This window comes from Poecilia reticulata, linkage group LG6 (assembly GCF_000633615.1).
Source record: "Poecilia reticulata strain Guanapo linkage group LG6, Guppy_female_1.0+MT, whole genome shotgun sequence".
NCBI lineage: Eukaryota > Metazoa > Chordata > Actinopteri > Cyprinodontiformes > Poeciliidae > Poecilia > Poecilia reticulata.
Genome location: NC_024336.1, coordinates 31,189,800 through 31,204,261, shown reverse-complemented (window position 1 = coordinate 31,204,261; position 14,462 = coordinate 31,189,800). Strand labels below are relative to the sequence as shown.

Genomic DNA, 14,462 nt, shown 5'->3' with positions numbered 1-14,462 from the left:
TCGGGTTCTGGTTCTGTGTCAGGTTCTGGTCCTGTGTCGGGTTCTATCGGGTTCTAGTTCTGTGTCGGGTTCTGGTCCTGTGTCGGGTTCTGGTTCTGTATCTGGTCCTGTCGGGTCCTGGTCCTGGTTCTGCCCGGTCAGTTCATCAGCAGCTCCATCTGGACCAGCCTGGCGTTGGTGTCTCCGGCCATGTTGTAGGGAATCGTCCCGGCGAAGGTGATCAGCGCTCGGGCCTGAAGGCGCAGCTGCTGTTGGATCAACGAGCCAATCGGATCAATTTCAGCTGCTAATGTTTGCTGGCACCAAAGAAGCTTTTATTTTGAAAGCGTCGGCGGCATTTCCTCTCACCGTGCCTCGGTCCTCCACGGTTCTGGGTGAGCGGCCCGGTGTGCCCGCTGGCGCCCCCTTCAGGCGTTTGTACTGGGTGAACAGGATGTTCATGGTGGCCAGCAGAACTTCAGACAGGTTGTGACGCACCTGAGGTCAGAAAGGTCAAACTGTTTACCGACCTGAGGTCAGAAAGGTCAGACTGTTTACCGACCTGAGGTCAGAAAGGTCANAAAGGTCAAACTGTTTACCGACCTGAGGTCAGAAAGGTCAGACTGTTTACCGACCTTAGGTCAGAAAGGTCAAACTGTTTACCGACCGGGGACAGTTCAAAGGTCAAACTGTTTACTGATCGACTGGAAGAATAAAATCAGCCAAGATGGAGCCGAGTTGGCAGATTTGGCGTTTTAGCTTCAGAACCATGTTGGGGGGTTGAAGTCGACCCGCCAGACGGGGGTTAAACTATTAAATCTGTAGAACTGACCACCAACCGGATCAGAACATTGAAGTCATCCGCCATGATTCTGAGGCAGATTGTCTGTCGCCCCCTGTTGGTCTGCCTCTGCCGTGCAGGAAATCAACCTCCACCCAGGATGAATCAGTGGGCGGAGCCAGAAATAAGCCCCTCCCACCTCCATGGGATAAGCCCCTCCCACCTCCATGAGATAAGCCCCTCCCACCTCCATGAGATAAGCCCCTCCCACCTCGTCGCTGAAGTTCCTGAAGGCCGCCACTCGTTCTTCCACGCTGTCCTGGCTAAGAGGAAGCAGCTTCAGACGCTCCATCACCTGCAGGCAGACAGATGGGTCGTCAACACTGGCAGCAGCCTCTGGGGTCAGAGGTCATTTCACTCACGTCGTAGGCTCGGTCCACGTGACCCGCGTGGTACTCGTCGAAGAAGGTCATGAGGTCCAGCAGCAGGTAGAAGGTGCTGTTGATGGACTTCTCAGCAGCTGTGCCCTGAGAGCGATACCTGCACACATGTGGAACCGGGACGTTAGCGCCATCTTCGGGTCGGCGGGCGTCAGCGCCATGATGCGAGTGTTGCCATGGTTACCGCTCGGCGATCACCACGGCCGTGTTCTTCAGCCTCTCCTTGTTGGACTGGGGAGCGCTGACCTGAGCGATGACTGGACTCAGCAACCTGTTCATCAGCTCCAGAACCTTATCTGGGTTCTGCAAGGCGAACAGTCAGCAGAACCATGTCAGCAGCTCCAGATGGACCCGACACCAACAGGTTCTGAGGTTCTGCTCACCTTGGCCAGCTCGTACAGCCGCACCGCCTCCTCAAACAGACCCTTGTTCTCGGCCTCCAGAGCCACTTTGCTGATGATGGTTCTGGTGTCGCCTGCAAACTTATCGATGATGCCGGGCTGCAGAGGAGAGCACAGTCAGAACCTGCAGCTCAGGCCAAACGGGTCGGAACCGTCTCAACATCGCCAGGAAGCAGCAGAGCCTGAAGGTGAGGAAGAGGAGGACATCTTACCTTCCTGCTGCCATCTTTCTCCAGCTTTCCTAGCAGCATGTCAAACTGCAGGGAGAAACACAAAGACCAGAACCTCACATGTCACGAAACATGAATACAGCAGTGATCGCTGCCCGGATCCATCATTAAAGAAGCTACGTGTAATATCAAGTAATCAGTAAAGTAACAATGTTGGATTGAAAGTTACTTCCTGACTTTCGTTCAGCAGCTGCTGCCTCAACATAAAAACAGCAGCAGCCAATAAAAGTTGCTGTTTCTGCAGATTATCATCATTATTAGGGGCATGCCATAGCAATGCATAAGGAGAGCAGTACTGACTTGCGAAGCAAGTCAGTACTGCCTCCATGCATTGCATGGCAGGCACCTATTGTTCTACACCCAATAGAATGTCTCTTTATTATTATAAATATAATTTATTATTCTTCCGTTACCGTTAATGCGGCTCGTACCGCTGCATGCTGACCCACAAAAGTGGTATCAAAACGTGCGGCTCAATCCCGGCAAGTGAGCTATTACTTTTATTGGGGATTGGAGTTAAAATGATTACATAAATTAATAAAAACGAAAAAATTTGAGATTTTGTGTCTCACAGAATCAGTAATCTTTCTCTATGAAACACACACACAGGACTGTTTATGGCTGACTCAAAAACCCTTTTTAAATCCCCCTCACAGGCATAAATATCGCCCTATTGGTCTGAAAGTTGGTCATAACATAGATACACATGCCTGCTCATGTACAATGTTTACAAAAATTTGCTAGGGCTTATGCTTTTTGTCAGGGTCCTTCAGACTGACGCCTGGTGTCTCCCAAGTATAGAAACTGTGTCTGAAGAGGATTTTCCCGCTCTTTGGCTCTCACAGCTGCAGGGGATTAATTACCATAGCAACAGAAGAACAGAGTGTCTGGAACTGCAGCTCCCCAGGACTGCACTGTAGGGTTTACTGGTATTTACAACTGCTTGTGTTTTCAGCATTATACTACTGATTCAAGACTATAACCATTACACATATGTCCCCCCATGTTAAAATCTGACATAAATAAGAATAAATAGCTGATTAAAAGTCTATGGACAGAAAATAACGTCGCTGCTCCTTTAAGGAACCAGCGGCACAGACGCAGCGCCTGCGATGCTACAGATCACAAACCTGACAGAGAGCAGAAGAGGATTCGTAGGAAAAGAGCGGTGATGCTCAGCAAGGCAGGTCATTAGCATTTGTACAAAAGTTAGCATTTCACTGTCTATGACTAGTGCACTAGCACTTTTACCTAAAGTTAGCTTTTACCTAATTTTCTCATTAATTAGAAATGTTTAGTATACTGAATAGAGTAGTAAAATTAAAACAACATGGTCGTGTTGCTCCACATCCTACTGCCAGCATTTGAGCTAACATTAGCATATTGGCTAATTTTAGCATATGCATCAATTTTAACATAATGAATGGTACAAGTACAGATTATTCTACATGCTTCTGCCTCTCCACAGGTTATTGACTACGTTGCAGCTTTCTTTAGCATTAATGCTAATTTTTAGTATAAAAACACTGGCTCAAAGCCGACGGGCACACTTTGGCATGCCCCTTTAAAATTTCTGCAGGAATTTTCTAGTTATCATTATTATCCCCCAGCGCAGACCTGAAAGACTTAATGCAGCTGTTATACACCGACTTCACATCAGATTGACAGTAAATATTGATTCATGTTATTTTTCATGTATTAATGTTTGTGTGTCAGTGATCGGCTGGTCGGCCTGTTCTGGGATCGATTGGTAATGCCTCCATTTTACTGAACTCTGATCCAGAACCGCACAGCATTCTGGGAGATGTAGGCAGAGAAAAGGCCTTAGCTGCTCAACCGCACAGCGAGCTAAGCTAGCTGGTAGCATCAACTAACTCAGTGGCCCTGTGGTTGCCTAGCAACTCAGTGGCCCTGTGGTTGCCTAGCAACAACCTGTTAAGCAACCTGCACAGCAGCAGCTTCAGGTTCCACCATCGTGTTTTAAAACTGCTTAGAAATAAAAACCAACAGAAATTCAGATATTCAAAACAAAACTATCAATATCAATTGATATGAAACGATGATATTGTGATTCTTTGTTCAGCCATATGGTCCAGATAATAATGAAATAGAAAATGCTTCGGTTCTGTGTCGTCTGCATCCTCAGGACGGGAAAACACCCGGAGCTTCCTGATCCCAGTCGCTCACCTCTCGACTCTCGATGACCAGCTCGCTGACGCAGCGCATGAACATGTTTTCCCCCTGGCTGTCCTTCTCGTTGCTGCAGGACAGACAGACAGACAGCGGCGGTCAGAGACGGAGACTCTCCCAGCAGCAGAGGCCAGATGGAGGACGTACCGCAGGAAGTAGAAGTACTGCAGGGCCTCCCGCGGGTCGGTGGACTCAAACTTGCGCGTGTAGAGCATCAGCAGGCGGATGAAGTTGAGGCGGCGGATCATGGGCGGGTCTCCAGGCTCCTGGCTCACTGCAGGGACACGGAGACGCTGTGACCACGTTCCCGCAGCGCGGATCGCTGTGGCAGCAGGAAAAGGACTCACGCAGCTGGGCGCTCTGACCCGACGACTTCAGCAGCAGCCGCAGCTCGTACAGCACCAGGGCCACGTGCACGGCGTGGCTGCGCAGCCGCTCCACCCGGAACAGGAAGGCCACGGCCGCCTCGAACTGAGCCGTCAGGAACAACACCTGGAAGTACAGGAAGGGGTGCTGGCTGGCCGAGAAATGGGACTCTCCTATTGGACGAGAAGACGGGGAGGCGGAGACGTCAGCAGCGGGACTGGAGGGTCAACGGCTCCAAGATGGAGGGATAAGATCATCCAGGATAAAAATTAACTTCATCTGGAACCAGAGAGCTGGAGTGGAACCGACAGCCTCTCTGCTCAGAGGAACGTTTCCTGCTGAGGTCAGAGCAACAGCATCCCAACAACAGATGGAGTTAAAACTTTATGTCTCCTCAGTTTTTCAATCATTATTATAAAATAAGTTAAGAAATGATGTTTGCCATGTTCTCAAATCCATCAGGCTGCTCCTTCAGCTGCAAACAGGAAATGGAAAAGTTTGTGGCCAGAAACCAAAGAAGCCATGAAACTGAAAACACAGGAAACTCCTGACCACTAAAATCAGAAGGTCTGAGGTAAAAACTCTTCGTCCAAACAGTCTAGACCCTCGGCTGCTGAGAAACTTTACTTCCTGGATGCGGAGACTGAGGTTTGGAACGATTTGGTCTGATTTTACCGGATCGCTGGTAAAGCCTCACGGAGGCTCCTCCTCTGCTGGGTTAGGGTAAACCGCTGACTGTCCGTTAGCTGTGACAGAGTAATGCTACAGCTGCCCCATGAAGGAAGCTATGCTATGAAGCTAACACAAAGCTACATTACTAAGCTAACGGGTAAACAGACGTCCCCCACTGCAAAGAGAGAAGAGCTGAACATCTTTGCCAGGAATAAAATGTCTGAAACATTCTGACTTTAACTCATTGGCCTGGAGGAATCCAGCTCAATGGGAGAAATCCCTGCCTGAGCACTGAAGGCAGATGAGAATCAAGAACGACCAGAATAGATTTATGCTAAATGCAATAATTAAATATTGAACAAAAGAGAATCATCATTCTAAAATATCATCTACAGTAAATATGGAGTCAGAACCGAAAGGTCCAAGACTTTGGTCTGCGAGACGAGACTCTGTCTCAGGTCCAGACAAAGGTCAGAGGTCATTCTGGGATGTGCCTGAGAGGAAGAAAGGAGTCCTCCATGTGAAAAGCAGAAAATCTTGTCTGAGGTGTCAGAGGTCACCAGAACATGCCTTCATAAATATTGATGGCTGTAGTTTCCTCCGGGCCCTGAACGCCTCATCAACTCCTTCAGCAGAAACTAGAAACGCTGAGCTGAGGCTCATCAGCTTTACAATTTAATTACAAACATGTTCATCCTCCTGCTGGCTGAGAGTCTGAGGAGCCGAGGAGGCCCAGCTTTTATCGCTCACTCAGCATTTCAGCTCTAAACGCAGCAACGCATGGCAGGAGGACGAACGAGGCAGGGAGGGGGAGAGAGAGAGAGGAGGCTGTGGGCAAACAGATGACAAAGAACACAGGAAGAAGCAAACGGAGAGCTTTAGAGGACAGAACGACTGAAGGATGAAGGTGTGCAGACAGGATGAGGAGGCAGCCAATCAGAAGTGATGAAGCAGCAGAGAGCTGACAGGATGGGACAGGAGTGAACTGTTATAGCGGCCATCTTTCAATGATGATGAAGATTAGAGTCAGGAAGATGATGAAGAGACCAGTACAGTCTTCCTCCAGCTGACCTCAGAGCAGCTCCTCTGATCTTTTCATACTGATTCACGGCAGAGAACAGAGCAGCGTTAGCGTTAGCGAGGGATGAAGGTGTGTACCGTAGTCTTCCAGCAGCTGCTTCTGCAGCTGCGGCAGCGTCAGTCTGTCCTGAGGAGAGCTGCTGCTGTCGTCGTCGAAGCAGACCTGGTTCAGCTGCAGGAGAAGCACAGCGGCGTTAGAGAAGAAGACCGCCTCCCCCCGCCTCCCCACCGGGACCACAGCGCCACCTTCAGCCACAGGTAGTCGTCCGTCTTGTCCGCCACCTCCCCGTGGCTGTCGCTGACGTCGCACTTCCCAATCAGGCAGTAGACGGCCCGCTTGTAAGGGTCGGCGCTGTTCCTCAGAGCTCTGCGGTAGTGGAGGCGGAGCTTGTTCTCCGACGCTGGAGAGAGGCTGAGGGTGAGAGAGGTGAAAGGTCAGCTTCATGTCCGGGTCCAAACCGACCTCCTGGACCGGGTCCTACCGTTTGTCCGGGCTGCTCATGTACTCCTGGAACCAGGACTTGAAGTCTCCCAGCTGATGCTGCGCCCGGCTCACCACCGTCATGGCGGCGTTCAGGTCGCCGCAGCGCAGGCAGTAGTAGATGACGGCCCAGACCGGCTGGCCCTCCACCTCGCCGTCCTGCAGGAAGTGACACAGAGCCATCAGCTGCACGCACCGTCACTGGTTTCTTTACCACTTCCTGCTGGCAGAACGTTTTCTGGGGCGCGCTGAGGCGTCGCTCCATTTCTGATTAAATCAGATTTTTCTTCATAATTATGAAATGTGACCAAAGTATGTGTGTGTGTGTGTGTGTGTGTGTGTGTGCGTGTGTGTGTGTGCGTACCTGCATGCCCGGCAGCGGCCCTGGCAGCTTGATGTTGAGGAAGCTTCGGACCAGCTGGTAGGTGCCGGGCACGCCGCCCAGCTGTGCCTGATGCAGGTTGCCGAACACGGTTCCCATGGTGAAGCTCTTGTACCTGCAGACCAGGAGAAACGCTCAGCTGGGACCAAAGATCAGAACCGGAGGCGCAAGCGTTTCCGGGTCGGTACCGGTTCTCCAGGAAGCCGAGCGCCTGTCGTACGAAGGCCATCTGCATCTCCACGGCGGTGCGACTTTTCAGCGCGTCTCTGGCCGGAACCAGCAGCACGTCGGTCATCTGCTTGACCATCAGCCAGAGGTCCGACACGTTCTGCAGGAACCAGCCAAATACTGCTCAGACACCTCCTGCTGTTTTAGCAGGGTTTTCTCCAGGTGTAATCTTAAATCTCGTCCCATAAACTGCAGCAACCAAAACAGTTTCTGAGATTCTCATTAAAACTCAGCAGACAGAAATGTTGCAGCTGCTAAAGCTACATTAGCWKCATTKMATTAAATCTCCTGTTTGTGGCTCATCTCTGCTCAGTGCAGCAGGTTTAACTCATCCTGCAGGGCCGGTCCAAGGCTGGTGGGGCCTGGGGCAGAATCTGACTGAGGGGCCCCATCAGCACCTCTAACAGCTTCTGAGTTGGATTTAATCTGGGAGACGAGGAGGAGATTAACTGGCCTCCATAAAAACCATCAGTTATAATCCAGTTTACTCATTTGTGTTGTGAACAARCAGCTCAAACTCAAAGATTAAACTCACAGCATCAGATTGTTGCTATGGTAACAAAACAATCCAACTATGGAAATTGTTCTTTGAACTCTTACAAAGTACATTTTTCAGATCCTTTAAATCTTACATTTAATTTATGATGAAATCATTAAATCAAATTCAGCAGAATTGATCATCTCATAAATTTAACACTTATTTACTGAATCTGTGTTAAAATATCAGTATTTGTGGCCCCTGAAGCCCTGGGGGCCCCATGGAGCCGCTGAGTTAATTTGGATTAAACAGAAGTAAAATAATTGATATTTTTTTTATGTTTTTAAGACGAGCTCTGGGTTTAAATATTTCATGTTTTCCTGTAATATTTTTATGCCTCCTGTCAACATGTTTTACTACAGAAACCCGGCGGACGGCCCGCCGGGCCGGCAGGTTCTGGGGGAACCCGGTGCAGGATCTCTGCCGAGCGTAAAGTTTTCCAGGTTATCGGCTTCAGTTCCAGGCTGAACTCCAGATTTATCATCAACTGCTGTCCTGATTGTTTTGGCTCGATGATAATCCAACTGAAACATTTATGGTTTAAATATAGAAAACCTGCATGAACTAAAGGTCAAAGGTCAGGGAGCGGGAACAGGAAGAGGAGGTGGTGACCCTACCTTGTCGTCCATGGCGGCGGCGGCGGCGGCGGCGGCGCACAGATCCCCCAGGCTGGGCTGGATGTGTCCGCTGACGATTTTCTCGTTGAAAACGTAGATCTGAAAGCGAAACGTTACGACCGGCTGAAATGATTGACGGTGAGAAACAGCAGCAGGAGAATCAACATGTTGAAGAGGTCTTCAAACAGGATGATGAAGACGAGGCAGACGACGCCGCATGCGATGTGGCGACACATCTTCTGATGCGTCACGCAGCGGACGGGACAGGAAGCGCCCGCTGCCCGATCAATCAATAGGTTCGATCGATCGGCCTGCTCCCGGCTTCGTGCGACCCGGTTTCAGCCAAAAGGCGGGCCAGCTGCTTTAACACGGCTGCCATGGCAACGCCATGAAGCCGATTTCATTCCTGCTCAACAGGAACCAGAGGAGTTCTGGTACCATGATGAACTGGTTCTGGTTGAACAGAGGAGGCGGCCCGGCCCGGATACGCAGAGCGCTGGGCGGCTGACAAACACCCAAAAGAAATCAAGATTTTCCAAAAGTTCAAACTGTAAAAACCAAAATTCTAAAGCTTTGTGCAAAAAAACAAAGAAACAAAAAAAACAAACAAAAAACAAAAACAAGCCATTATTATTAATAAATGAACAGAACATTTTATCTTTGGAGCCAGAGCCACCTTCAAAATAAAAGCCTCCACCGTCTCTGAGGAGGATGATGAACATCTGCTGGCACTGAGGTGTGGATCTGAACTACAACATCAACACTGAGCAGAAAGTTCTGGAGCAGAAACCCAACGGTTCCGTTTGGTTCTGATGGACTCACCTGGCGTCCGTAGGCGACCTCCACGCTGTTCAGGGCGCTGCGGCCCGGAGCCGCCGCCTCGCTCACAAAGCTGGGCTGCAACAGACGGGCAGGAGTCACACACAACGTCCTGGGGAACCGACCCGGAGAACCGACCCGGAGAACCGACCCGGGGAACCGACCCGGGGAACCGACCCGGGGAACCGACCCAGAGAACCGACCCGGAGAACCGACCCGGAGAACCGACCCGGAGAACCGACCCGGAGAACCGACCCGGAGGTCTAACCTTGCCAGCCCTCTGGAGCTCCGCCTCGCTCCAGTGAACTGCCTGCATGTCATTTGTGATCAGATTGTCTGACCTCCTGCTGTTTCCTCCATCAGATCAGGGGACAGAAATGCTCCGTCTAATAACTGAATGTTCGGCTTCGTGTGGAAGGACGGAACCAGCCGGGAGGACAGAACATGAGCTGCATGCAGGAGGAGCGACGGCCAAAGACAACATCGTCAATCAAACAGTGATGATCAATTCTAGAAGTAATCATCGACTTCTGGAGGGCGTCGAGGGAAAACATGCGATAATTTGGGGGAAGTTATGATGACGCAGTGATTTCTGAGTTCAGGTAAACAGTCTGCGATGATGGTGCTAAACATGCGGCGCTCAGTAAACTGCAGCTGCAGCGTCTGCTTGCCGTACCTCCACATCCTGGCTGAAGTCCAGCGCGTCTTCTCCGGCCCCCAGCAGCGTGTGCAGCACCCTCTGCTTCACCTGCTCCCACTGGACCAGCATGGACTCCCGGTGGTACTCCTCAGCCAGCAGGAAGGTCTGGGGACAGACGGGGGGACAGACAGAGGGACAGACGTCACGTTATTATGGACACCTGGACAGGTTAGCCTTCACTACAGCTCCAGGGTTTGCCAGGAGGCCCGCAGCACTACTAGTGAATGTGGAAACGCTTCGCATCGTTCAGGCTTCAGCTTCTCCACCGGGACCAGCTGCTCTACTTTAACCGTCCACAGAGACACCGAGACGCAGAGACCATGGGGACAGGAGATAATCGAGTCTCCTGCTGAAGGAGACAGAAATCTGGAGCACATCGCCACCTCTCCTCTACCCTGCAGTCAGATTAAATACCGACTAATCACCTGCTACTTCCTGTTAGCGCCTTCCTGTTAGCGCCTTCCTGTTAGCGCCTTCCTGTTAGCGCCTTCCTGTTAGCGCCTTCCTGTTAGCGCCTTCAGCAGTGTGTCCTAACCGTCACTGAATCAGCAGGACTCAGCTCACAACAACAAGTGAGAAAGGAAAAACTAAATGCTCTGATTTATTTTCCATCCCTCCAAACCGTTGAGGGTTTTGCAGGTTTGGCTCATCACCCACTTTGCGTTTACTATAGTTCTATAGAACTATTTTTGTTCATTCTGAGACATAAAAACAACATTTAAGGCACTTTTACTGAAAAGTATATAGCCAAGTTTAATAAATTCATTAAAAGCAATAAAAATAAGCTGAATATTGAATATTTTGTGCTGTAGCCGACATTTTCTACTGGGAGATTTTAATTTGTTATAATTCCTCATTAAAAGTAAAAGTTTCCACAATTGGCCGCAATTTAGAAACCTTTGACCTTCAGTTCACCTTCGTTAAGCAGCTACAACGAGTTCAAAGGTCAGAACCTTTGAACTCGGCCAGAACCTCTGGCCTGGTTCTGGCCCGGTTCTGGCGGTGTACTGACCCTGCGGCGGGACTCCTCGATGGCGGCCAGCAGAGCGTTGTCCCTCTCGTTCTTCAGGAAGCCCTGAGGATAAAAACAGGAAGTGGAGGAAACTTCTAGAATAGAGCTAGAACAGTAACACAGAGATACAGCAAATAGATCTGAAGCCAACAGAATGAATAATAGAACCAAAGGAAATAGAGCGACATCTTTTCTACATGAAGGCAGCAGCCGACCAGATCAGGGCGGTCCAAACCCGTCAGAACCCGACCGGTACCCACAACAGACCCAGTAATGCTTCCCAACCCAAAGGCTGAGGCTGATTTATAAAAATAACAATAACAGTAAGAAATAAACATCATGTTTCATTGAACCAGAGTTACAAAATCGGGCCGGGCCTCAGAACCAGAACCGGCTGGACTCTAACAGGAAGTCATCATCAGAGACGAAGAAACTACAGAAAAACTAGCGAGCTGATCCAGACCAACACCCCCCACCAGAACCAGAACCGGAGCCCCCTCCTCCCAGCAGAGAGGAAACTCTTCATCGGTGTGAGGAAGACTCACGCACGCCGAGGCGTCCAGGCGGTCCGAAGAGACGGGAAGAGACGGAGGACGGCTTTATGGTGAACGGACCGAACCACGTCAGAGTTCAGACGGGGGTTCAGCTTCAGGCAGGAGGAAGGAACCATTCACTCTGTCACATATTACAGTAACGGGTTTTCAGCTGACGTTCCGTCTCGAAATGGGGCTAATCATGCTGGTCATGTTTATTTAATGAGGGGGTTGAGGTGGTGGGGGGCAGTAATGTGGGGGGGCAGTAATGGGGGCGAGGGGGGGCAGATACAGCAGAGAGATCTCAGACTACAGTTAGAAAAGCTCAGCAAGAAGAACCAACAGAATCTGCAGCCGAAGCCCAGAGCTCCTCCTGTCAGCTGTGGAAGATCAGCTGACCAGAGGAAGACAGAGACATCAGGCTGCAGAGAGGAAGGGTCAAAGGTCAACCTTTACTGGCCAAACCCACCATCCATCTGATTATTAAAATGGAAAATGCTTGAAAACATGAAAACATGTCTCTCTGTTTCATGCTGGCAGTCCGGTTGACATTTAAAGAGGTGTTACTGCGCCCCCTATGGGCAGCTAGAGTAGGCCTGGGGTTCTGAAATTAGTAGGTTGGACCCGCCAGCCCTCTGGACCCGCCCGGCGCTCTGGACCCGCCCGGCGCTCTGGACCCGCCAGCCCTCTGGGCTCTGTACCCGCCCAGCCCTCTGGACCCGCCCGGCGCTTTGGACCCGCCCGGCGCTCTGGGACTCTACCTGAATGTCGGTGTCTTTGACCGGCTCCAGCGGCTCAAAGGTGGTGGCAGCACTGAGGCTCTCCAGTCTCTGCGAGATGTGGAAGATGTCCAGGCCTCTGGACCCAAGCAGGATGGAGCTGAAGAGACACACACACACACACACACACACACACACACACACACACACACACACACACACTGTGAGGCGCAGAGGCTGCTGACGGCCACTAGAGGGCAGACCAGCCCACCACAGCATTCCAGTACCACCAACAGCCAAATGGGTCTGACCAGGTCTGACCAGGAGCGATGAATTACTTACGCTTTAACGTCAGCTGCATCCTGGGAGGTCCGGGTCAGGGTTCTGGTCCGGAGCCGCTCTCCAGCCTGCTGGATCTCCTGGAGGTTCCTCTCAACGTGCGGCAGCTCAGACACAGCCTCGGTTTCTGCAGCCAGCTGCTCGGCCTGCTGCAGCAGCTCCCCAAAGCCTTCTGCGTCCATGGCTTCTCAGAGGGGGAAGACCTTCAGAACCACAAACACGGGTTGGATTTATGGAGGATAAACGCCGACGTGGTTCAGGCCGGGAAATGAAACGCTTCAGCATCCTTTCAGTCCTGACAGAAGCACAGATCATGTTCATTTCTGGATTCTCTCCTTTGGCAGCCACATGTCTCACGATGGACGTTTCATCTCTGAATATTCATGAAACCACAACGCTTCAGTTCATCTCAGCTCAGAATACATTTCATTATTTCTCTTTGCTAAATGTCAAAATAATATAGAGAGGTAAAGGTTTTAGGATATATCAATTTCACTATAATGTTTGCTTAGAAAAGAAAAGCCGTGTATTTTCTGTTTTTATTGATAAAACATATAATGTCCCATTTATCAAGGAGCTTCAGCGTTTAATATCTTACAGAAGGGGTTCAACTGAAAAAACTAAACATGATGAATGGATTTTTGTTTATTTGCTTTGTTCTTCATCTGTCTCTGTTGTTTTTATTCATATTTATATACTTCATAATTCAACAATGTTTTTTCTTCCACATCTCTCATTGTTTTTCCTCCTAGTTAAATATGTCATGTCTGACCAACACGCTCATTATTCTCTTTCGCTCACTAACAGACTTAATACCAATTTTTGAATAGATTCTTTCTTCGTTTCATCTTTTTTTGCCATATTTTCAAAAACATTAAGTATTTATTATGCAGATTGTTAAATGAATGAACTCTGAGATGTAAACATGAAAGCTGCGCATCTGCTTGTGCGCACATGGTTCTGATAGCTTTTGGCGTTAAAAATAAAAACGAAGAAGTCAGTTAAAAACACAATTCACAAAAGAAAACATAGAAATATAAAATTGAGACTTTATTTGCTTACTTTAGTCATTAGATAATCACGTGTTTGAAGTATTCAGAGCTAGCCGTGTTAGCATGCTAACAGTCAGCTAGCAGGCTAACGGTTTTAATAACTGTTTTTCTGGTCGCTGCTGAAGATGAAGCAGCTTCTTACCTGGAGAGATGAGCTCAGGCAGCAAATGTCTCCTCCGGGCTTCACCGGCAGCCGAAGATTATCAGTTACAAAATAGTTTACTCACAAGAAACTGGAATCCAACTTCCGCCCGGTATTTCTGAAGCTTGATTGTGATTGGTCGAGAGCGACTCCCTACCGGAAGAACTTTTTCTTCTTCTTGGTTTTACTGGCGGTTCGCAACAAACTTTTAGTATCATTTCCGCCACTTACTGGTATTTGGAGTTGGGTTTGTGATGGTCTATCTATTTATATATAGAAAAGAAATAAACCAGAGAAAACAATAAAATAAATAAATGTATCCAACCTATACATATAAATATCAGTTTTTATAAGGTGGTGGAGAATGACCGAGCTAAGATCCTGAGGGACTTCCAGATCCAGACAGACAGACAGGATGGTGATGGAGAACCAACCGGACACTGTGGTGGTGGATAAACAACAGAGGAAAGTCGTGGTGGAGGATGTAGCAACAACAAGTGATACAACATCAGGAGAAACTGGAGAAATACCAGGACCTCAGGGAGGAACTGGAAAAGACCTGGAAGGCGAAGACCACAGTGGTGCCTGTGGTCATCGGGGCCCTCAGGGCAGACAGTCACCCCCAGACTGGAGCAGTGGCTCAAACAGGAACAACAGCAGACATCTCAGAGACAGAGAGAGAGACAGCGAGAGAGAGAGGGAGAGCGAGAGAGGGAGAGAGACAGAGAGAGAGCGAGAGACAGAGAGACAGAGAGAGAGAG

General features: G+C 49.5%; 1 protein-coding gene and 1 long non-coding RNA gene across 3 annotated transcripts; one reads left to right on the top strand and one right to left on the bottom strand.

The window, feature by feature from the left end:
- Nucleotides 1-28: 28 nt before the first annotated feature.
- nup93 (nucleoporin 93) lies at nt 29-13,842 on the bottom strand. Of its 2 annotated transcripts, none has more exons than XM_017305214.1 (22): nt 13,702-13,842; nt 12,511-12,710; nt 12,211-12,328; nt 10,917-10,979; nt 9,881-10,009; nt 9,208-9,282; nt 8,386-8,484; nt 7,191-7,330; nt 6,985-7,117; nt 6,622-6,779; nt 6,386-6,551; nt 6,218-6,311; nt 4,369-4,560; nt 4,169-4,295; nt 4,019-4,091; nt 1,814-1,858; nt 1,584-1,700; nt 1,385-1,503; nt 1,183-1,300; nt 1,032-1,115; nt 349-477; nt 29-248 (listed from the first exon to the last, which is right to left on the bottom strand). In XM_017305214.1, the coding sequence occupies exons 2-22, from the start codon at nt 12,687-12,689 to the stop codon at nt 138-140; spliced, it is 2,469 nt and encodes an 822-aa protein (XP_017160703.1). In that variant the 5' UTR covers nt 12,690-12,710; nt 13,702-13,842; the 3' UTR covers nt 29-137. The 2 variants fall into 2 exon arrangements, with proteins under 2 accessions (XP_017160703.1, XP_008410909.1); XM_008412687.2 differs by having other exon boundaries at nt 29-245.
- Nucleotides 4,645-5,428, top strand: LOC103466822 (uncharacterized). Its single transcript, XR_533991.2, has 2 exons — nt 4,645-4,730; nt 4,850-5,428. It is a non-coding gene; the product is annotated as an uncharacterized LOC103466822 (long non-coding RNA).
- Nucleotides 13,843-14,462: the final 620 nt, after the last annotated feature.